This window comes from Salvelinus alpinus, chromosome 6 (genome assembly GCF_045679555.1).
Source record: "Salvelinus alpinus chromosome 6, SLU_Salpinus.1, whole genome shotgun sequence".
Classification (NCBI taxonomy): Eukaryota; Metazoa; Chordata; class Actinopteri; order Salmoniformes; family Salmonidae; genus Salvelinus; species Salvelinus alpinus.
Genome location: NC_092091.1, coordinates 26,863,915 through 26,886,321, shown reverse-complemented (window position 1 = coordinate 26,886,321; position 22,407 = coordinate 26,863,915). Strand labels below are relative to the sequence as shown.

The window sequence follows — 22,407 nt, the reverse complement described above, 5'->3', positions numbered from 1 at the left end:
ACTTTGGATATTGATGATAAATGTACATGTGGTTTCCATTCATCTATAGAACAGCAGTTAGAATATACACTTTTTCAGTGTCCCTTGCCCCAAAGAGAACTATCAAAGTCAACAAGTGACCAATCGTGACAACAATGCACAATTTGAGCAAAAATAATTTTATTGATTGAGATAAGCAAAGCAAAACACAGTATCTCAAGTTGATTGAGACCAGTAAGTTTTATGTAATGGGCACCAGCCAAAACCCCAATCCTCCTTATTTTGTATCCTGTTAACTAGTGCGGCTCCAAAACATTTCATTAATGTCTAAACTCTATTGTGCAAAGCTAATTGGGACATGTAATATGTCCTAGCCAATCAGACAATAGCATAGCATGCTCAGTCGACATAGACCACTGTGGAACGGAATGTGTGTGAACCATAGAATTAGAGCTAATTCTATAGTGTGAACACTGAGCACTACAATTCTGACCACAGACTATCTGTTATCATATGGCATCTTTGTTTATTTGGAAACATTCACTTGCTTAATGCTTAAATTAATATGGATAATCATCTTTCAGGCACTGCTAATCCAAAATGTCATTCGAGGCACATTTCTCATTGTAAAAATCACATTTTTGAATAGAAGATTGATTTCATTCTAAGAATATAAAATGGTTCTCTACAGTTGTTAGAGTACACAGCTTATTGAACTATTTGGAAGAGCTGGAAGTAACAGTAAGAGAAAGAGCTTTGTCTTTTATATTGAATTACTATCCATAAAACTATATAGTGATTCCTTTTCACATGAATTAATTTATAATATGGCTTTAAACAGCCTAAAAATTACAATAAATATCAACAACCCTTTTGTTGTATTCACAAAAAAATCACCACAATCATATTCATTTCCTCGAGTTTTAATTAATCATTCACAAGTGGTCAAAAAAGGCACAAATAAAATGCATAAATTATTATCCCGGAAGCATGCACCACAAAGCCATCCATTAATGCGGAACATTACGGATCCTTCACTTGGATGGTTTAAGAACTGACCACAGCTTCACTGTCACATGTATGGGTAAATCTACAGTAGCACAGCAAGGCAGAGTTGACTCAGGGCAGAGCCACCTTGGCCCGGCGCAGCCGCAGGCGGTTCTTGAAGAAGAGGTACATGGCCAGCAGACACATGGAGGACAGGATGTAGAGGAGCACACACAGGCTGATGTCCAGTCTGGAGAAGCCCACGCTCAGGAAGGACATCCAGCGCCTCTTGTTAGGGTGGGGGTACATCTCCAGAGCTCCTTCCTCCTCTGACCCAGTGTACTGGCCCGTCAGGATCCTTTTCTGCAGAGTGTTGCGCTGCCCCAACAAGTCCTCCGGCTCCACGGGCTGCACCCCCAGCCCCAGCCCTGGTCCCTTTTCCAGACCGGCTCCAGGCTGCGGCTCCTCCTGCCTCTGCAGGGTCCTGCGTTTGACGCGGGAGAACCCTGCGGCTGCAGCGCGGAGGGCCTTGGCTTTGTAGTGCTGGTTGACGAAGGAGTCCAGGTCCACAATCTCCTCCTGGGGTGGCCTGAGCTTCAGCCCCACAATGCTGGGCCTGCGCTGGGACTGCCGGGACACGTCTGCCTCGGGCTTTACCCAGGTGGGGGGTTCAGAGGTCTTACCCCCCTGCTGCTCTCCTCTTGCCCTCTGATCCACTTCCTCTTCTGCTGCTGGCTCTTCTTGAGCCTCTTCCTCATCTTCCTCCTCCTCTTCCTGGCCTGGAGGTGGTTCGGCCAAGGCAGCCCTGGCCCTCCTCTCTGCTCCTCTCTTGGTCTCCTGCTCCTTCTCCTGCTGCCTGGCGACCAGGCTCTCCTTCTGCCTGCTGAGGAGCTGGGCCTCCTTCTCCAGGTAGTCAGAGAGGAGGTGTTCAGAGGAGAAGTGGGATCGGAGAAAGGTGAGCAGCTCTTCCTGGTTCCAGGTGTGTTCTCCACTCTTCTTAACCCCATGGCAGCTGGGACACAGCTCTGGGGATGGCCACTGGATCTTAGGGAAGTGGGGATCCTCACTCAGAGCACCTGGTCAGAAGGAATATGACAGTTAAGATGGGTGTGTGTGATTACTCATCTGAGATAATATTACAGATAACCCAGTCATGTTGAGAGGGAAAACTGTTTCGGTGAAAATTGAAATGTATTAGGTAAAACAGATTGGTTCCATATAAGGACATAATGATGACATACTGGATCGCCCACAATAAAACCAAACTTATACCAATACATATTTTTGTATGTAGAATCTATGTTCCTGCTTGAATACATTAGATCCATTTCACCCGCATGGCTCATAATAAGCAGTAAGTGCAGTGTGTGTGTGTGTGTGTGTGTGTGTGTGTGTGTGTGATGTCTAGGTGTGTGAGTATGTGACAGTGTGACAGGGTCTAACAATGATCAATGGGCTTCTGGGATGTCCCAGAGGCCAGATAATAGATGTGGTCCATGCGGACAGCTCCCCCTCCACCCAAACCTCTCCCAGACCCCCAATCCCTTACCTCCACACCCCTTTGAAGATGGCCCAATCGCTAAATTGAATATGAAAGCAGGCACCTCCAGAGGGGATCTCTCCTTTTAACGAATTACAATTGTTTTGCTTTACATGTTTTCTTTAGCCCCCCAAATGGAGGCATCTGCTAATAAATTGCTTGGCGACGCCCATGCGGGAGGAAAGTCAAAGCTGCAGCAGCTCTGTCAATTTACATCTACCGTCTCTCCTCCAGATTCATCTCAGTCATATGCATGTAATCTGCATACACCACTTTACATAAAAGATACATACATTTTACCCTGTCCTGCTGGGATTGGGCCCTTTTGTATACATTCTACCAGCGTGACAGCTTTCATATCCCGTCCCCTTGTGATGACATGCCTCTGATGTGTCTACTCATCACCTTGCCTTTCATTTTCAGAGGTGACTTTAGCAATAGTACCAATACTGATACTGTAACAAAGGCTTGTCAGGAAATGTCATTCATAGCGCTGCATAAATACTCAGAGTATAAATAAATACTGTTTAAACTAGCTTCTTCACCACTAATTGTGAATGTGGAGATCTACACTACAGGACATGAAGGAGCAGTGGCAGTGTATATGGACTGGTAGATCAGCATAGTGATGCTCTGAAGCACACAGTACATTTCAAGCATTCAGCACATGCTCTTATCCAGAGTAACTAAGAGGACTTTGATTTTTACCTAGTCGGCTCCGGGATTCGAACCGTCAATCTTTTGGTTAGCGGCCCAACGTTCTTAACCGCTAGGCTACCTGCAGCCCTATAGTACAGTATGAGCTGCTCCAGTCTCCAAGCAGTACTACTGTGAGATCCTCCATACAGCATCTCCGAGCCCTGGCAGGCCCGTGGCTCTGCCATCTTTAGACATGAGTCTCTATCTCACCCTGTTGACAACAGGACAGGTCTGCTGTTGCGCCGGGCTTGGCTTGGGGACCTTTTGAGCCAGCTAAATTAATTGTGTTGCTGCTTTACAAATTGGGCCTACTTCATGCATGGCTGCCTCTGAAAGGACGGTGGGGGGAGCTGCTAAAGAGCCCCACTTTAGGGAGGAGGGGGAGGAGGAGAGGATGTTCCCCCCTGGGGAAGACTGGGATGCGAAGCAGAGGCGTGAGGGGTCAGTGAGGGGAGTGGGCCGACAGAAGAGGTACTGCTACGCATTGCTACCAACACTCCTGCCCCTTCCCCTCCTCTCCCCCCGACAGCTCAGCCCACCCCCTGAGGTACTTGCCCCCAAAATCCCACAACTTGAACAACCCTGGTGAGGGATTACAAAACAGAGGGAGGCGTGATGCCGGTGACATGGCGTGTGCCACCAGCTGTCACAAGCATCTTGGGAATTGAGGCGGGGCCTCTGGGCTCCGCCTGGGCTGGTGGTCCCCGTTCTGGGAGATTGTTGCCATATCAGTTGTCAAGCGGAGGATATGACTCTCTGGGGAGGGACAGACAGTCAGTCCTAATAGGGAGGAGTGTCTGGGGACCAGGGACAGGCCCAGAAGGGGACGCACCCTGTTATTCAGGACACGGGCTGTCCAGGAGATTGAGGATGGGGGAGCCACCCCCACCACCATAGAGAAAAGACAACAAAGTGACTAAACAAAGTGAGGTGGTAATGACAGGCTTGTGCCTAATAAACTCAAATGATGGCTCTAACAGAGGGAGGCCAACGCAGCAGCCATATAGCCCTAATTAAAATGACACAGACGTCAAAACGTTAAGTACCACAGATGGGCTTGACCATCTTCACAAAATATGAATGGATAAAACATTTGACATTAAAACATTGCCAAAGGATAGAAACAAATAATTGCCAAAATTGAATAAACAAGACTGTAGTCTTTGCTGTTTTGTAGTCTTTAGCACTACTGTTAAGCGCACAGATTGAGTATTTACTGCTGACCTGTAATGAGCTGTAGACAGGCTGGGGCAGGGAATCTCAGTCTCCTGGAAGATGGGCTAATCTCAGTGGAGGAAGAGACAGGGGAGAGAAGCGAGGGGGGACAGCTGGTGTCTGCCCAGAGGATCTCCGGGTGTATTATAGGGATTTAGGGGTGAGGAGCAGGGTCGGGACACTTGGGGCAGGAATCCACCGAAAAAGTAAGGTGTGGTTCTTATGAGACCTGTGTAAAGGAGTGAGAGGCTGAAAGAGATCCTCTAGGGGGGAAAGTGGGAGAGGCAGAAGTAGTGGCCTGTGAGGGCCACATTTATCTCCTGTATAGACAATGGTGACCACTAAGGAAGACGTTTCTATTTTTCTTCTAGATATTTCATATTTTAATATGATATTATATGCATATTCTATACTGATATAATTAGCATATTATGACGTATGTGTTGGAGGTTCAGTCTTATAGACAGCTGATCAATCATCCTCTATGGAAGTAACAGTAACATTTGTCATGTGTCCTTACCTGCCAGTCTGTTGTTGACGTGATTATGGCGGGACCAGAGCCACAGCATGGCGGTGGACAGCGTCCCCACATGGGACATGCTATCCTTGGCCATGTTCTCAAAGTGGGTGGCACATGCCCGACAGCCAAAAAAACAGTGGACGTAGGACCTCATTGCCTGAAGCACCTCCTGGGGGTCTGGGGAGAAGAACGCACAAGAGGATGAAATCATCAACAAGATTAACCATACTTGTTATGCACTTCAGCGTGATGTGTACTATTGAAAAGTAGTCTAATATTGTACATTATAAAATCGCAGCAAACATATATATATATATATATATATATATATATATATATATATATAGTATATATAGTTTTTTTTTTTTATATACATTTAGTATGGGCTATGGCCATATTGGTTTGGTACACTAAAAAAGGTGCAACGGTCCCTTACTTTTGTTGCCAGTTGTTATTAAAGGTGTAGGCTTAAAGGTAAAAATAATTTTTACAATGGAGTGAGGGCTTTTCCAGTATTAAACCATGGGTGGTTAATAACAGGGAAATACGGCCATACAAACAGTCTCCTTTTCATTCTTACGGTGCTGTGATGTGTACGTACCATGAATAACAGTATTTAGTCAACGAGCTGTGAAAACAACAAAGTCTGCAGATGTCACTGTCAGTAACAGCACCGTACCAGTGCAGATATTGTTGATGCAGGTTATGTTGTGTTTCATGCCCTGCTAAAGTAAAACCTTATTTTGCTCAAAGATGAGCCGTGGTGGAGGGGTGGCGCTCTAATCCAGAGGTCCATCCGCAGGGGGCCAGATGGACACCCCTGGTCCCCTGGTGGCCCATCTGCAGGTTATGTGAACCCTCCTCCCCAACCCATAAGCCCTGGGATTAACCCCTCCAGGAGAGGAGTGCTGGTCAGCTGCCTCTTTTTCTAACGACTAATCTAAAGAAATCCCTTTTTACCCATCCACAATTAGGGACTGTTTCAGCTGGTGGTGTGTCAAGAAAACAAAACGAATAACAAAACCAAAAAAAGAACAGTGCTTTGTATAGGCTACTAGTGGAATTTAACACGGAACGTACTTGTGTGAGTCTAAATGTTGTGCTTGTGCAAGTGTGTGCGGTCACATCAGGTGAATGCAAAACATTCCATTAAACATTCCAGGCAAATTTGTTTACAAAGCACTTGTCCCCAGTTGCCCCCCCTGCTGCCATCCCCTAGCTGCCCCATATCCCTGCATTGAAAGCAGCAGCCCCTGTGTTAATGCTGCACACGCTTCTGACTGGCTCAATGCACTACGAGGATTTGTCCCCAGAGAGCCATAGGAGTTCTAACAGACTGGAAACACTTGTGTCATGGTTCATCGCCTGGGCACACTCACTCCTCCAAGACTGGATGGCTGCTGACTTCTGGCCAATTTCCTACCAGACGATGGGCTCTACAGGCCACAGCAACGGGCTAACAAGGCAGGAGGGTTTGTTTTAGAATCTAGCAACACTTTCTCACTTACCATTGTTCCAGGAACATTCATACTGAATTAACAGTTTAGTGATAGTGTTATGATAAAGACATAAACAGCCGTTGCTTAGTGATTTAAAAAAAAAACCTTTGCCAGCAGCTTCCTCGGCCTGTACAGTGAGGACATGGAAAAGGGTCCACATGCCACAGGGATACCTTCTGAAGTGGGGCATGGAGCCCTGGCAGCCCACCCACCTCACCCCCTCAGGCAGAGCAGCATCGGGGACCTGATCACACACAAACACATACATGTATTGACACTTAAACACGGCTCAAGATATGGCCACATTGATCACTCTTCTCACAGAGCAGGTTACATGGAAAACAGATTTATCTGAGGATTCTTAGGGGTTGGTTACATTCATGTAAACAACAAGATAAGCATGTACATGGAGGAGAATTCATCTGCAATCTACTTTACTGCAACATTTCATGTTAAGTGGTAGAGCATTCTGTGCCATACTATTCTCACTCCATATCATGTCAATTCCAGGTAATGGATCGCCTCAATGGAGAGACTGTATTCAGGTCAGAAGGAGGAAACACTGGTTAAACGTGGTTTGATCCAACAGCATATTTCTCCTGACATATAGTCGTTCCCTCCCTGCCACTGGCCAGGATTGCTGAGTCTATGATTGACAGAATTACTCTGAAGTCAATAGTAAAGATTCCGTGTGTATATACTGTTAGACATCAGTCCATTTCCTTAGAGGAGCTGGTTCATACCTCCTCATTGATTCATTGATTTGGCTGCTAAAAGCTAATGATGCCACTAAGTGACTGGTCCAATTTGTGAACCTATAGGCATGCAAGCTTTCATCTAAAGACAACTTCACATACATTTTCCAGTTATACACATGCCTGCACAAGACTGTGAGCAAAGATTCATATCGAGACATATCTGAATATACAGCATTACATAAACCTACTTCCCTGTGTGCAGTATGCCTGTAATATTTCAGTCATTATTATAAAAACTCTAGCTCATCGACAATATGGTGGGTGGTTCTGCCTCAGGCTTGTCTGATTGGCTGGTGGCTTTGGGTTGACCCCTCACCTCTGCTATGTTGTCCAGGGCGTCCCTCAGAGAGCTGTAAGAGAGCTCTGTGTCGTTCTGACCCTTCAGCCACGTGTCCACTGACTTCAGCAGGTTCCTCACCACAGGTCGACCAGGGAAGTACTGCCCAAGACAACATTACAGTTAAATATCATCATTAACTCTCCTCACATTTAATACAATAGACTCTTCAACAGCATATTGACCGTGTGGTAATAGGTTATAATCACTAGGAGTTCCAAATCCATCTGTTATGCCATCTGTCGGAGGGTCGAAGTTTAACCTAAAACTGCTTTTGCAGTTCTTAACGTGTAATAAAGTCACTGTTGGATTTTTCAGGATTGTCTCTCGTACTGTTTGTTTCCATTCTCTAACCTCTGTAGTTGTCAAGACAACATGGCGTGTGTAGAAATGACACTGCAACCAACAGTGGGCCACTATGGAAGGCAGGGAGGAAATCCCAGTGCCTTGTGTTTCAGACGGTGGTGACAGAAGAGTGTCAGCTGAATGGAGGTGTAAAGTCACTTCCTATCCTTAAAGAACTCCTAAAACGGCCACCCTGGAGGACACACTATTATACTATGAAGACTAGATCCTACAGGTCGGCCTGGATTTCACCCTAACGGCTGAGAGACGACCAAATAAACAGCAGGTGGTCATGGCAACCTCATCCCATTCAAAACAGAGGTAAGATGTCTCAGTCACGAAGGACCATTAGCATTTTCTGGCATTGAGTCATGAAAAAGTGACTACTTATGAGGAGACAGTATATAACAATGAAACCACATGCACACACACGCCCACAGTCGCATAAAGCACACGAGGAAAAAAACTGTCAGTGTAGTAACATCTAGCAGTGTGAATATGGTGGACCTGAAAGTGGGCCAGTGCTGACCTTTTGCTTCCTTGGGCGGCACAGGGGCACAAACCCATCAGTGAGACACAGAGGCAGGGGCACGGCTCGGCCCGGCCGGGGCGCCAGCTTCCCAGAAGTGCACCTTTTTTGATTTGTGCTGCAGAGTCTTTTCAATTTGCCCTGGCCATCTGTTCAGCAGCGTTTGGGTGCCTGGCGCAGGATTCTATTCATCACTCTAACTGGATCTCCATTACACCAGGCCCACTTAAAAAGGCTCCTGGAGATGTACTTAACCCCTGCGCCCCACACAGGCTTTGATTTGCTCCCCTTAATCTTAGACATTCAGCCAAAAATATGGTGTTTGGGTATTCACAGACACAGATACCCAATCACGTACTACAGGTGGGGTTTTAACAAGATTCAAAAGGAGGTCCCCCGGCTGCTGCTGCTACTGAGGAGGAGGACAATTGGTTTAGCGACCATCCGGCCCAGACGCCCAGGTCTGGGCTACTGGGTATTAACCAGGGTGAAAAGCTCATTAACACACATTTGAATCTAAGAGGGAGGAAATTGGGGATGGAGATACTAATGCGCTTTGCTCACCAGAGCCAAACGTTTAGCATGTTCTGCTTTCCACCTGTGTGTCTATTTTCCCAATCATAAGCAAAGGCCAACATATTTGGCTTGGAAATCAGTAGTACATTGTCTGAAGTATTGGCAGAGGTCACTGATGGGCAGACGTTTCATGAACATATCAAGTGAGAAGAACCAATGCTACAGTATCACCATTATGAAGGATCTCTCTAAGTGACCCCTTCTCTGGTAGTGTACCTTCAACCACTATCAGAGCCCCCACCTTACACACCCCCTCCCCCGTCTCTCGGAGGACCATGACAATTCACTTCACCACGGCAATATGTCATCTTAAATCCGATTAGTATCAGCACTTGAGAAACCGCAGTCTCCTCTGAGAGACGTTTAAAAGAGAATGCATCTGTCGGCCTGGCCCGGGGAAGCCCTTTTAATCCTGCCCCATTCGACCTCTGGGACCAATATACATGCCACTGAGTAAAATCTGCCTAACTGCTCCCACTGTGGCATCAGCCGAGTGGACCTATCTGTCATACCCACAGCCCAGCCAAAGCCTGACAAACAAAGACCTTTGTTCTACTGTGGAGTTGGTGGGCTACCTATACAGTATCACTGATGTCAAGCAGCTGCCACAGCCACATTCCACCACCATGCACCTCCGCTAACTGCTAACCTTAGCATGGGCACACTGAGGCACGCGCCACGGGAGAGCGATGGAGGACAGCTGGATTTGGGATGGAGGACAGCAAGATTTGGGCTCAAGTTCCCCTAATTCCCTGGCCCTCCCTCCATCGCTGCTGGAGGCATCTTTCAAGAAAGCAGGATAGAAACGGTAATCCTAGAACCTCTTTGTAATGCTCTCATGCGTCCCAGATCCCCTTTTTTTAATCCTCATATACATATAAGGATTCATAAATCCGGATTCTGGTTGATAAGACAGTAAATCTAGTAATATTATGGCGCAGGAAATATAACTTGTTTACATCCTGTCTGGGACGGAGATGCACTGTGATGTGGGTGCAGCACTGCACAGCACACCACAGATTCTATTGACAACGGACTGTGTCAAGGTGTGTCATCGGTGTGACACCAGCTGTAGGTTCTGTACACAGTAACTCATTCTCAGGATGATCCAATTACAGTCACTCTGGAAGTTAAGGATCTTAGTTTGTTGTGACATACCATCATCCTGGGCCTAATCAAAAGGATCCCTGGCACACTTCTGGGTAGGCTAAATGCTGGGAAGGGAGGAGAGGAGAAGAGGGGACCCAGTCCAAAGAAATCCTAATCATGGTATGTCTGCGTACAAAAAAATCAGTAGGGGGTATTGGCACGCTCTATTCACCAGGGAAGAAAATTAAGTATTTAAATTATACCCAAGACAGCCTTTTGTGTCCTGTCAAGTCAATGGCCTCCAATTTTGGGATTGACATTGAGGCTGTCATTCCTACTGTGATACTGTGCAAAAAAATAATTCTGAATGTCTTCTTCTGTAATAAATATGTAACATTGTAGTTATTACATAGTTGTACCATTATGAATATTGTATACATCTAAGTACTAAGAGAGCAATTGTTAATTATTATGATGCATTATAGGGACCATATTTTCAGCTATATTTTTCAAAGCGAAGTTACATTTTAGAACAAACTGTACAGCTAATTCATGCAGAAATGTGCGTTTCCCAACTGATATCCGACAACTCCAAAGCACTGTCTCACTCTCCCTCTAGTGGCGTGTCACCCTCACTACAAAGCCCTTTCCTCAGGGTGTTCGATATGAACAGAAGATGAATGTATGTGAGGTTAGTGTTCAGTATGGGTAGGGTTTGTCTCAGGGGGTGAGTAGACCTGCCCAATCACCTTGGCCAGTACTGAGATGTAACGCTGTAGAGCGCTCAGAGCCTCTCCTTTGATGACAGGGTGAGCTGCCAGCTCCAAGCGCAGAGAGTAATGCAGAGTAGACTCCAGGTCTGCCATATACACACGAGACCTGACACACAGAATTTAACATTTTTGTCATGGAATCACTGGGGTTACATTGGTAAGGCTTATACCCCCCCCCCCCCCAAATAGTAACTTTTTTACTGCTTTGTCGAGTTAGTGGTTTACCTGTTGAACGGTCTCCATTGGTCCTCTGTTGTGTTTTTCAAGAGGTCAGAGGTCACTGGTGGTGAATTTCCGGCCCGCAGTACCCCAGGAAGCCTCTGCAGGGCGTAGGTGTAGAAGGTCCGGGCCTCATTTTGTCTGGAAGACAGCCAAGCAGACAGTTTCACAGGTAGGACTGATGCATTTCCATTGACCTGGCATCCAGCAACAGGATGATTTTAACCATGGAAACAGGTGAAAAATCCTTCCCACTAGAACACAAACCTCACAGTATATTCTAGCTACAGTGGAAGAAAAAGCTTTTTTAGCTTCACTGGCTAGGAATAGGATACAAGTGGTTGCCTCTGCCAGGGCCTGCCCTCATCAGACCACAGTAGAGTGTGGAACTGGAGCCACAGGTGGGCCCCTGGTCCCCTCACTAAGCCCTTATGGCCTCCTCTCTCCTCTGCTGAACAGATGGTGCTGAGATACCATAGCTGATTATTTCCCTCTCCACTAACCCTGGCAATGGAACAAAAACTCTGCTACCCCTCCCACTGTCCCCATCAGCCAGCCAGCCCCCCCCCCCCCCCCCCCCCCGAGCACATGAGAGCAGGAGGAGGATGCTGCTCCAGGCCTGAGCTCGTCCAGCCCACCCCAGAGCACAGAGTGGGTTCCCCAGAGCACAGAGGCACGCATCGAAGAGAGGGGCTGCGTTCACCTGGGAGAGGCACACTCATGACGGATGTGCGACTGCATTTCCCCACCCCTCCTGGATCAATCGCGCATTCAGCTGTGATGGGCGACCATCTGTCGCAGCGCGAGGCGAGGCTGGGGTGGCTTGGTAGGTGAACCGCAGGAAAGGAACGCCATTGTTTTCATGCAAGAAATTAAAAACCCCTCTGTATGCTCGGGAAGAGGAGGGGGGAATAAATAAATTAGCAATAAATAATTTCCTTTTTGCATTTGTCAACTAAAAAGACTCCTCTTGCGTGCCAAGTTATTGAAATAAGCAAAACAAAGCGAAAGAAAACGCAGATTAATTCACGGGGTGAGCAATCATCATACAAAGTACTATGATATTGAATAATGACTTATTTTAATTGCATGATCCCATTAAGAGGCCAGATGTTAAAAGGCATCCTATCATAGCTGTGGATAACACAACTGAAACAAAGCCTTTCACAACAAGATTGTTGCGTATTGAACCGTGAAAACTGAAGAAGAAGAAAAACCCTTGACGAGTTGGTACATTAGGATCCAGACTGAAGATGGCTAAAGTGATCTGCAGTTCTGTCATATATTGTGATGGTATTCAAACAGCCACTCACACATGGAGCCTGGTGAAGTTCCCACTAGGATAGTACAGGTAACAGGATGGGAAGTCAGTCACACCCAGTTTAGCCACCAGGGCTTCCTCAGTCCTCAGGACCCTCCGCACGGCTATGTTCTCATACTGCAGTAGGTCCAGAGTCACCTGTTGAGGAAGAACAAACCAACACAGTAATGATCCACTGTCTGTATGTTGTTTTCAACTGGTTGTACTAAACATGCAAGTACACTGTTGACATAGTGACACACTCTTGTTGATACAGTCCCACAGTCAACATATTGTCTGCATGGTACTATAGAGCATCACAGTATGAGTCATAACACACATAAAACCTAGCGGTCAAACAGGGAAATGGTTCCAATTGTTTTTCCACTATTCATTTATCCCATTGGGGATTTTAGAAGCACTTAAAATAAGGGATGTGCTTCGTGTATGCTTACCCTGGAGTGATGTTTTGATAACCATGTAAATCTCTCTAGGATAAGGTGACTTTTATCAATATATTTGCCTGTATTTACCCCACAAAAGTGAAATGCTAATTAGCTGCTAATGTGGCTATTATAAGGAACAAGAAATGCCATGATGATGGACGGGACTGCCGAATCGAGGCAAAGGTAAAAATCTCTGGATTAACTATTTCATGTTACAATGATAACATGGTCAATAAAAAAATAATATAACAAACATACTGTTGACACGTATGCTATGGTGTAATGGAATGTTTTGCCTTGTGTAGTAGGTTTTGTGGGATTTGACCATTACGTAGGTGTCATAACCAGCCATAAAATAAGGTAACATATGTCACAACAGGTCTAAATATATGTCATGACAGTGTTATGATCATATTATAACAAGTTATGTCAGCTGTTATGACATTATGACATGATTATGACCATGACACTGGCTGTCAAGTAAAGTGTTACCAAACACAGCCCTTATTTTAAGTGTTTCTAAAATCCCCAATGGGAAAAATGAATGGTGGGAAAATGATTGAACCATTTCCCTGTTTGACCGCTAGGCTTTATGGGTATTATGACTCCTCCACTGTGTAGCTTTATACATAGTAAACATGTCCATTAAAAACACTTTCTATTTGATCACGCCCAGGATTTTTTCTCCTCCATTTCCCTCTGAGGAGCATGTAGCTTGACTGATGATAATACATTCTTACCTCTCTGCCCACATATGAGTTAGAGGTCTCAAAGATCAAGGCCAGGTGTTCCACACTGTTAGTCTCAAAGAAGTTGTCAATCTCTGCTTTGCTGTGGAGAGAAGAGAATAATACATTCTACAGAGTGACTACATTTCCATAAAAGCTGACGTTTGAAACATCAAGTACATTTCTATTAAGACTATAAAGTGAAGAGCAGCACAATCTGGGCATTGACACAACACAAATGACAGATGGGATAGGGCCTTAAAGGGATAGTTCTCCCAAATTACAAAATAACATGTTGGTTTCCTTACCCTGTAAGCAGTCTATGGACAAGGTATCTATGCTTTGGTTTTGTTGACCTGGCCATTGTTTCAAACGCTAACCTTTTAGGATTTATGGCACAGATCTGCTCCAAACCATTACTTGAACTCACATTTCACAATAAGTACTTGACTTGGGCAGGAGCTCCTGGGAGCAGAGTACCAGCACCTCAAATGTTCTACTGCTGGAGCTCCTGTTCCTCTTATAGAATATTAGCTAAGAAGTATTGTGGAGCTCCAGCACCTGAATATAAACATTACCGGCACCCAAAATGAGTACCGGCACCTATTTCAATCGGCACCTAAGTCAAGCAATGACTACTGGCTACACACAAAGTGATAGACAAACGCCCACACCACACAGCACAAAGGGGGCAATATTGCTGGAAATGCATTGGCAGTTAGTGTTAGATTTGGCTTTTCAAGCCAATAGTGTCTAACCAGGGGTGTCATATAATGCCAATGTTGCGTGGATTAGGTAGTAGCTGGGAGTTTACTGTGTCTGATACTTGTGAGATATATTTATCACAGCGTGCAGTGGAACATGTGCATCTACTTTTAGAATTGTTTGGCGAGCTACTCATAGGTGGTCTGCTAGCTACTTGGATCTCGCGATTGAGCTGCTGGAGACCAGTACTGTCTGTATGTGTGAGCTCCGGGGTGTTTGACATGATCAGAAGAGGCTGCCTCACCTAGCGGTCTCCAGAGGGGGGCAGGCAGGGGGCCAAGGCTCCTCATGGGTCTCCATCTTCTCGATGATCTTATGGCGTAAGCCCCTTACATCACGAGGACCCTCTGGGAGGATTCAGGTACACAGGATTAATAAGAGGATATGGATCACATGTTGTTTGTTTTAACTTCTCATACTAACCATTCATATCATCACCATCTACCCTAGGAATTATCGGAACATTTGCATTACCTCTGAAACCTTGTCCCTTGGAGTCAGGTTTGGAGTAAGCATGGAAGAACTGTCAGAGGGAGAGAAAGAGAGGATCAGATGACAGGTGGCCGCATGTTGACCACTGGGAGGAACTGGGGACACCCCTTCCCCCACAACCCCTTCATACTTTAAATCAACTGCAGATGTTCCAGCTCTCTCATTCAGACAAATGATCTCTTTCATTTGACTTCCACCGGATGACAGAAAGGGAGAAAAATAACAGATTTATTGCTGACTAATCTAAAGTGTGTGCATTGCTGACTAAAATGTAACACGACTGAAATGTAACACTGTTAAAGGTTACGAGTTTATATATGGAAAAGTTTCAGAGTAAAAATAGCTGATAATGACTCATGATCATTGTGAGATACGGGTCATTTTTAAACATTGGATACATGTTCCGGTGAGGTAAGACTGAAAATCCACAAGGCTTGTGGAATATTACAGTTGAAGTACCTTCAGTGTTGGGTACCCCTTGACACCAAAACGGGAACAAATCGGCCCATTATCTTCATTAGCACAGTCTATGGCAGCTAAATCCACAGCAGGTTTCCACTCTGGGGAGAGAGATAATTAGTGTCAAAGTCAATGCACCAAAAGTGCATTACTCTACACAGTAAGGGTTATATGCAGGAATTCAGAAGTCAAAACAGCTTTTGATCTTTGTAGCAAATATTCCTCTTATTATTACCGCTCCTAAGCATTTACAAGTATTCTGTATGGTCAGCTTGAAAGCAGGCCAGAGGCTGGTGGGTCATGCTCTCTCTAGATCTGAGGCCTTAAAACCTTTCTGTGTTCGGGCCTGCTGCCAATAGGAAACTATGTCAATTTCAAACTAATTGTATGGAATTCTTTTCCTGTTATAGTTAACTGGATCCTGCTTATAGACTGAGGCCTGAATTGTCAGATAGTATTCTCATTTGAGATTGCAAAGGATGGTGTTTGAACAAGAGTAGCAATGAGACATGGACAGAATGTGAACTCCTAAATCACATCATATGCTCCAATAATCACATGTAGAGGTTGCTTTCTGGAAGGGGGAAGGGGGGGCTGAGAAACTGTCTGTCCTGTACTGTGGGAAACAAGGTGTGTTCTCAATTCACCAGTCAGAATCACACAGCTTTTTTACATGTTAAAGTAGAATACAATAATAAATTAAAACAATTAATTATTATTATTTTATTTTAAAAGTCTTAAATTAATTTTAAGTCTACATAATCAATTATTAGATTTTTGAACTGGTTACTACACACTGCCTTAATTTGCACTGAAGTTCGGTGGGCATACAAGAAAACATGCATAGGCCTACTCTGCAAAATGAAGACAAATTTAGGGATCCACATGTCAAGAACATATGTATTGTTCTAACCCATGCACTTATTCATACTACGACCAGTCAATTATGATTGGTTTACTAACAACCCGTTCAATTTACATTGAAAATGTTTATTACGTTAAAATGCATACCAACCTTTAATATCTCTTGCGAGACGTTTCCATTCGGGAGAAAATGCAATACAATGCCCGCACCAAGAGGCGTAAAACTCAACCACCAGTGCGGCGGTGGAATTGACCAAAACGCTGTCCACATTATCCGGGGTTAAGATTACTATCTGATCAGAAGCGGTGTACAAGCCAGCTTCGGTGGTAAAAGGAAAAGTTAAACACACAAATATGACAATCGTAGATATGAATGACTCTCTGAAATGTGTATATATTTCCCCTGTAAACCGAGACGTGGCACGGCAGCAGCGCCGCGCCATCTTCGAGTGTTTTCTTTCTGACAGCCAGCAACTCAGAAAGGCAACCACTGTATAAGAAAGTGATAAACTTTTTCACTTTTGTCACTCGTCCAACTCCCTCCCCCAACCGAAGCAGGGCTAAATCATAGTCATTTGGTTAAATTCATAAAGTAAGACAGAGTAATTCCATTGACTATAGTTGTACTTGAACCTCGATTATGGAACGCAATTTAGTTTAATCAGCATCCTGATTTTGGAGGATGCAAACAAGCAACTTTTGCCAACAGACAGTAGATATACATTGTAACGTCCCCAACTATCCATTGGCCTATATTTGATACAATGTATTCATTTGTAACCTCCCACATCGTGTTCAGATAGCTGATACAGCCTGACTTGCTAGTTCTGTTTTCTATCAAGAATCACCCTCTTGTTAAATATTTACTTTGTGGCTATTCCATACTGTCTGGCCAATCAACCATTACCAGCTGCACCTGTCTTTATCACTTGACTTGACATATCAGGCAGTGTTTTTTCCAATCCAGGATTTGAACATCCAATTTGTAACCGCAGATCACAGAAATGTTCCATTCGCACAAAAAGCTTATTTCTCTCAAATGTTGTGCACACATTTGTTTACATCCCTGTTAGTGAGCATTTCTCCTTTGCCAATATCCACCGGACAGGTTTGGCATATCAAGAAGCTGATTAAACAGCATGATCATTACACAGGTGCACCTTGTGCTGGGGACAATAAAAGGCCACTTAAATTTGCCGTTTTGTCACAACACAATGCCACAGATGTCTCAAGTTTTGAGGGAGCGTGCAATTGGCATGCTGACTGCAGGAATGTCCACCATAGCAGTTGCCAGAGAATGTAATGTTCATTTCTCTACCATAAGCCACCTCCAACGGCATTTTAGATAATTTTGTAGTACGTCCACCCGGCCGAATAACGGCAGACCACGTGTAACCACACCAGCCCAGGACTTCCACATCCGGCTTCTTCGCCTGCGGGATCGTCTGGGGGGAGGGGGTGCTGGAGAGTATTTCTGTCTGTAACAAAGCCCATTTGTGGGTAAAAACTCATTCTAATTGGCTGGGCCTGGCTCCCCCGTGGGTGGGTCTAAGCCCTCCCAGGCCCACACCCTGCCCAATCATGTTAAATCTATAGATTAGATTTAACATTAATTTATTTCAATTGACTGATCTCCTTATATACACGGTTTATAAAAGTAAATTGTATGGGTTACATTTTCAATGTATGAGCTTTATTGTAGTTTAATGCTTGTCATATTCTACTTCCGCAAGCTAATGACAATCAAAGGCTGAGGTGATGAGTCAGCGTTGTGATAACGTGTGGGGTATAACTTAGGGTGTAACAGGACACAGTGAGGATGTCCTGCAGCTTTGTTTATAATAATACACTTATGCAAATCACTCAAATTGGGAAAAATAATAAGGCAAAAAAAATGAAAAGGAACATTTGGCCAAACATACTTGAGGCACTGTGCTAGGCATGCTTTTTGCAGGTTATAGCACACATTTAATATTTGGAAATAAAGCTTTATTTACAATTTCAAAGTTCAATTTAGTTAAAATATATGTATACTATATACATGTGAACAATGTTTATTTTACAAAATCTTCCAGGTTCAATAGTGAGTCAGATCCAATAGGGAAATGTTCTAGTATATTTACACCCCATAAAACAATTTACAAGTCTAGTGTACCTGCGTCTCTGACAGTAGTACATTCTAAATATTCATACACTTTAAAAGATGCAAAAAGATCTTCATTATCAAACCATTTTTGTCTAATATACATTTTTGCTTTGGAGTTAAAATATTCATCTTCACAGCAAGGGCCAACACAAACCTACTACAGACAGCGGTTTGAAAACTGTCTGGAGGCGTATTGGTTACATTGCAATTCAATGTTTTTCCACAAGACTACAAAGCTGGCTTGTATGATCCAAACATAAAACAATGTACCCAACCAACAAATACTGCATAGTTATAAATGGGACATTACATCCACCAGCTACAATCAATTCATATTTCTCCGCAGCTACAATCAAATTCAGATTTTTCTCACCATTCTACGGGGAGGTGTTGCAATACAGTCTTGTGGAAATTAATTTACTAGGTATTAAATCACATCACTATTTTCTCATTCCACACAAAATGAGGCATATCATGGAGAAATGGGTATCAAAGGGAAATGTACAGTCCAACGTCTCACAATAGACAGTTAACAGTATCTACTCCTTCTGGTAAAATAACAGCGGTGGTAAAAATGCAAATTCACAACAGACAGTTAACAGTTTATCCACTCCTTCTGGTAAAACAACAGTGGTTGTAAAATGCAAATTGGCATGGAAACTACTTTCATTCCCACCATTAAGGTCACTTGTATAACCAAAATTACAATTGACAAGCATCACTGTGCATGGTAAATTAATTTGTACATCACAGTATTCTTGGACTAAAGTATCTACTGATGAGAGGACAGAATAAGCCCTTGAACATTGTTGTTGAATGCTAGGACCCACACAAATTAATCAATGACTCACACTTGCTACCATGCTGCTAAAGCCATTGTGTACGTGACGAATGGAGAGAACACTAGGTTCCATTGCAGTAAATCAAGAGTGCATCAGTGACACACAAAGGCATAATATATTTACCTACCATAAATGGCATTTGAGTCATGCTACCTTAGAACCATTAGAAATGCAATACTGAGTCTGTGAGCAAAAGGCAAATGGGGGATTTCAAACAGGGTTCTCTGGTTAGAACTATACTTAGGTAGACACTGAACAAGGCAGAGACTGAAGTTTAACCCAGTTGGAAAAATACTTTTACTTTAGGTATTTATGAAAAGGTATGTACTGTATATTTAAATATCATTCAAAGAAAGGAGGTACATAAGAGTAGAGACGTCAACTAAGGCCTGTAAATTGTGTTGTTGCTTTTGAGTGCGGCAATTCATAATCATAAAGAGGCACTTTAACTGAATCAGGTAAAAGGCTAATTTTAAGGCTTGAGTCCAGCGTGACAGGCTGGTTTCCAATCTAACCAGGTAGAACCTCTAGGCATCTGTTTTCATTGCCAATACACTAGTTACTAGGCAAAAACATGGACGAAAAAGGACAGTGTTTAAACCCATCAATTACTAATATTTGGATTCTTAAATATTAAATACAAAAAGGTAGATTTTAATTTATTTTTCACTCACTTCCTATACAATGTATTGCCATTTCTACATTCACATATCTTTTTGTGCTTTGTTATTTCACCATTCTTTTACAAAATGCTAAAATAATCTTTGTTTCGAAACCTGTTAACAGCAAGTTTGTTTCAACAACAAAACCATAATCAAATAATTTCCATACAATAAATAGCACAATACAAAAGGCAAAATATTTCATTTTCATACAATCTGATAACCCCAATGACTTCCACACTTGATATATAATCTTCTCATCATCACCTGTTATTAGATGACCCAGACTGCTCCTCAATACTGTCTTGCGTTCATGAGCCATGGAACAGTCAATTTAGCAGCATTGATGAATTTAATGGGAAACAAGATCCACTCCATCTTTGACTGGACATGAACAGGGGAGCCAACATGGGAGGCTTTACATGTTGGTTGAAGGCTGGATCAAAGATGTTTGGTGTAAGACATGTGGTAGATCCACAATTAGCTAGTCCAAAGCTGTGTTGCAGAGGGGTACCAGTTTGACTGAACTGAAGGCATCTGGAGATCATTGGCACGTTGGCTGTGGGAGGGACTGTCTGGTGGAAGATGGGTTTACAATGGAGGCTTAAAAGCTCAGGAAAGGGCTCTTTTCGATCTCTTCTCCTGAATTTGTGTGAGAACTTCTGCTGTGTCTTTAATCAACGCATCAAAGATACCGTCAGCCAACTGCATCTTGACATAGAGCTCATCCTCATCATAGTTCACCCACTGAGACTCTTCCTCATGAAGCTCCTGGACCTGAAAATGCACACAAGACATCTCACTACCAGAAAATACACATTACATTAGTTGGGTAATTGATAAAATAAAGGACTTCTTGAATTCAGAACGAGTCACTCCTAAAGCTTCACTGTTTAATGCTCTTACCAGAATATGATCTACTCGATCCCGTTTTTTCCTTCCGAATTTCAGCATCTTCTGCCAATCTGTTTTCTGGTTGAGGTCTTTCTTCAGGCTATACAGTTTCAACACCTCTGTGGTGATGAACGCCTGGAAGACGAGATTTTACTTTAGATGGCACCATAAGCATGGAACATGTAACAAGAGTTAAGAACGTGGCGTAAGCTCACTCCACAGCTAGCTTGAAATGTTGCCAATGGAACCATCGATATAGAGCTTTTTCTATAGCTCAATTGCTTGGTACGGTGTCAAGGAGGGCGGTCACGTGTGTTTGCGAGCAGAACCCCACTAGTTTGAGCCTGGTATGGAACAGGGACAGTGGAGGAAGCGATACTGTTAGCAGCACACTGACGTCGGTTTCACATACACACCTGAACTCTGGTGATGTCGCCAGGGCTCTTTACTCTATGGAAGTAGGAGGAGTTCATGTGTCGAGGCTTGACCCACTGAGGCTGATGGGCGTTAGGATCCTCTGCAAAGATCTCCTGGATGATCTCCCATGTTAAGTCATATACAGCCTGCAGATAGTAAGCAAATGTCAGTGGAAACATTTCAATACATGACATGGATCATCTCTTTTCAATGTGTCCTTACCTGTCTGTAGCTGCGAACACATTGACTTTCTTGATCCTTGCCATCGCATCCCAGGAACTCCTCTGAAGGCTTAGGGACTGGGAGCCCAGTGAGAGTCTGTGTGCCCTGGCCCAGTTTACATTGGTTCCAGATTTCCTGGGTGGCAGCGTCAACCAGCTTCTCCACCTTCGGGGCGGAGTGGGGCACCACCATGGCAGGCTGCTCAGGGAGCTTGGGCTGCCGGGGCAGCTCTGGTCTGGGTGGGGTCTTCACCTGGTCAGCCAGGCTTACTGACAGCCCCTCCTCCTCCTGCTGTTGTTTCCATTTTTGCTGCTCTCTACGGGAGCTGAGGCCATAATCCTCATCGAACCAGTCCTGCTCGTCCCCCAGTTCATCCAGCAGCTCCCGGTTCAACTCCAGCTCTGCCAGACGCTTGGTCAACTCTTCCTGACCACTAGCCCCCAACACTGGACTCTCCTATGGATAAAGAGTAAGGACAAGAGTCACTAAGTGAACATCCTAAGAAAATCTAAGAAAGTTTTTTGTTTCTACTGGCATAAATATTTACATAACAAAAGAAAACAGAGCACCAAATTCAATTGGATATACACAGTGTACAAAACATTAAGAACACCTTCCTAATATTGAGTTGCACAACCTTTTGCTCTCAGAACAGCCTCAATTCGTCAGGGCATGGACTCTACAATGTGTCGAAAGTGTTCCACATGGATGCTGGCCCATGTCGACTCCAATGCTTCCCACAGTTGTGTCAAGTTGGCTGGATGTCCTTTGGGTGGTGGACCATTCTTGATACACACGGGAAACTGTTGAGCGCGGAAAACCCAGTAGCGTTGCAGTTCTTGATACAAACCAGTGCACCTGGCACCTACTACCATACCCCCTTCAAAGGCACTTAAATATTTTGTCTTGCCCATACACCCTGTGAATGGCACACATACACAATCCATGTCTCAATTGTCTAAAGGCTTAAAAATAATTATTTAACCCATATCCTCCCCTTCATCTACATTTAACAAGTGACATCAATAAGGGATTATAGCCTTCACCGGGATTCACCTGGTCAGTCTGTCATGGAAAGTGCAGGTTTTCATCATGTTTTATACAC

The 22,407-nt window shown here is 44.0% G+C and overlaps 2 protein-coding genes across 6 annotated transcripts in view; both read right to left on the bottom strand.

The window, feature by feature from the left end:
- Positions 1–886: 886 nt before the first annotated feature.
- Positions 887–16,666, bottom strand: LOC139578466 (sulfhydryl oxidase 1-like). Its single transcript, XM_071406098.1, has 12 exons — positions 16,271–16,666; positions 15,256–15,356; positions 14,779–14,827; positions 14,549–14,651; positions 13,552–13,642; positions 12,379–12,524; positions 11,072–11,206; positions 10,823–10,952; positions 7,514–7,636; positions 6,545–6,683; positions 4,941–5,117; positions 887–2,042 (listed from the first exon to the last, which is right to left on the bottom strand). The coding sequence occupies exons 1-12, from the start codon at positions 16,560–16,562 to the stop codon at positions 1,099–1,101; spliced, it is 2,430 nt and encodes an 809-aa protein (XP_071262199.1). The 5' UTR covers positions 16,563–16,666; the 3' UTR covers positions 887–1,098.
- Positions 16,667–18,086: 1,420 nt separating this feature from the next.
- Positions 18,087–22,407, bottom strand: part of LOC139578465 (centrosome-associated protein 350-like) — a 44,462-nt gene continuing 40,141 nt past the window's right edge. For all 5 annotated transcript variants that reach the window (XM_071406094.1, XM_071406093.1, XM_071406096.1 and 2 more), the window contains exons 33-36: positions 21,303–21,758; positions 21,080–21,226; positions 20,676–20,798; positions 18,087–20,546 (exon numbers count right to left, since the gene is read on the bottom strand). In XM_071406094.1, coding sequence (XP_071262195.1) covers positions 20,382–20,546; positions 20,676–20,798; positions 21,080–21,226; positions 21,303–21,758 — 891 coding nt within the window. In that variant the 3' untranslated portion in view covers positions 18,087–20,381. The remainder of the gene's footprint in view (positions 20,547–20,675; positions 20,799–21,079; positions 21,227–21,302; positions 21,759–22,407) is intronic.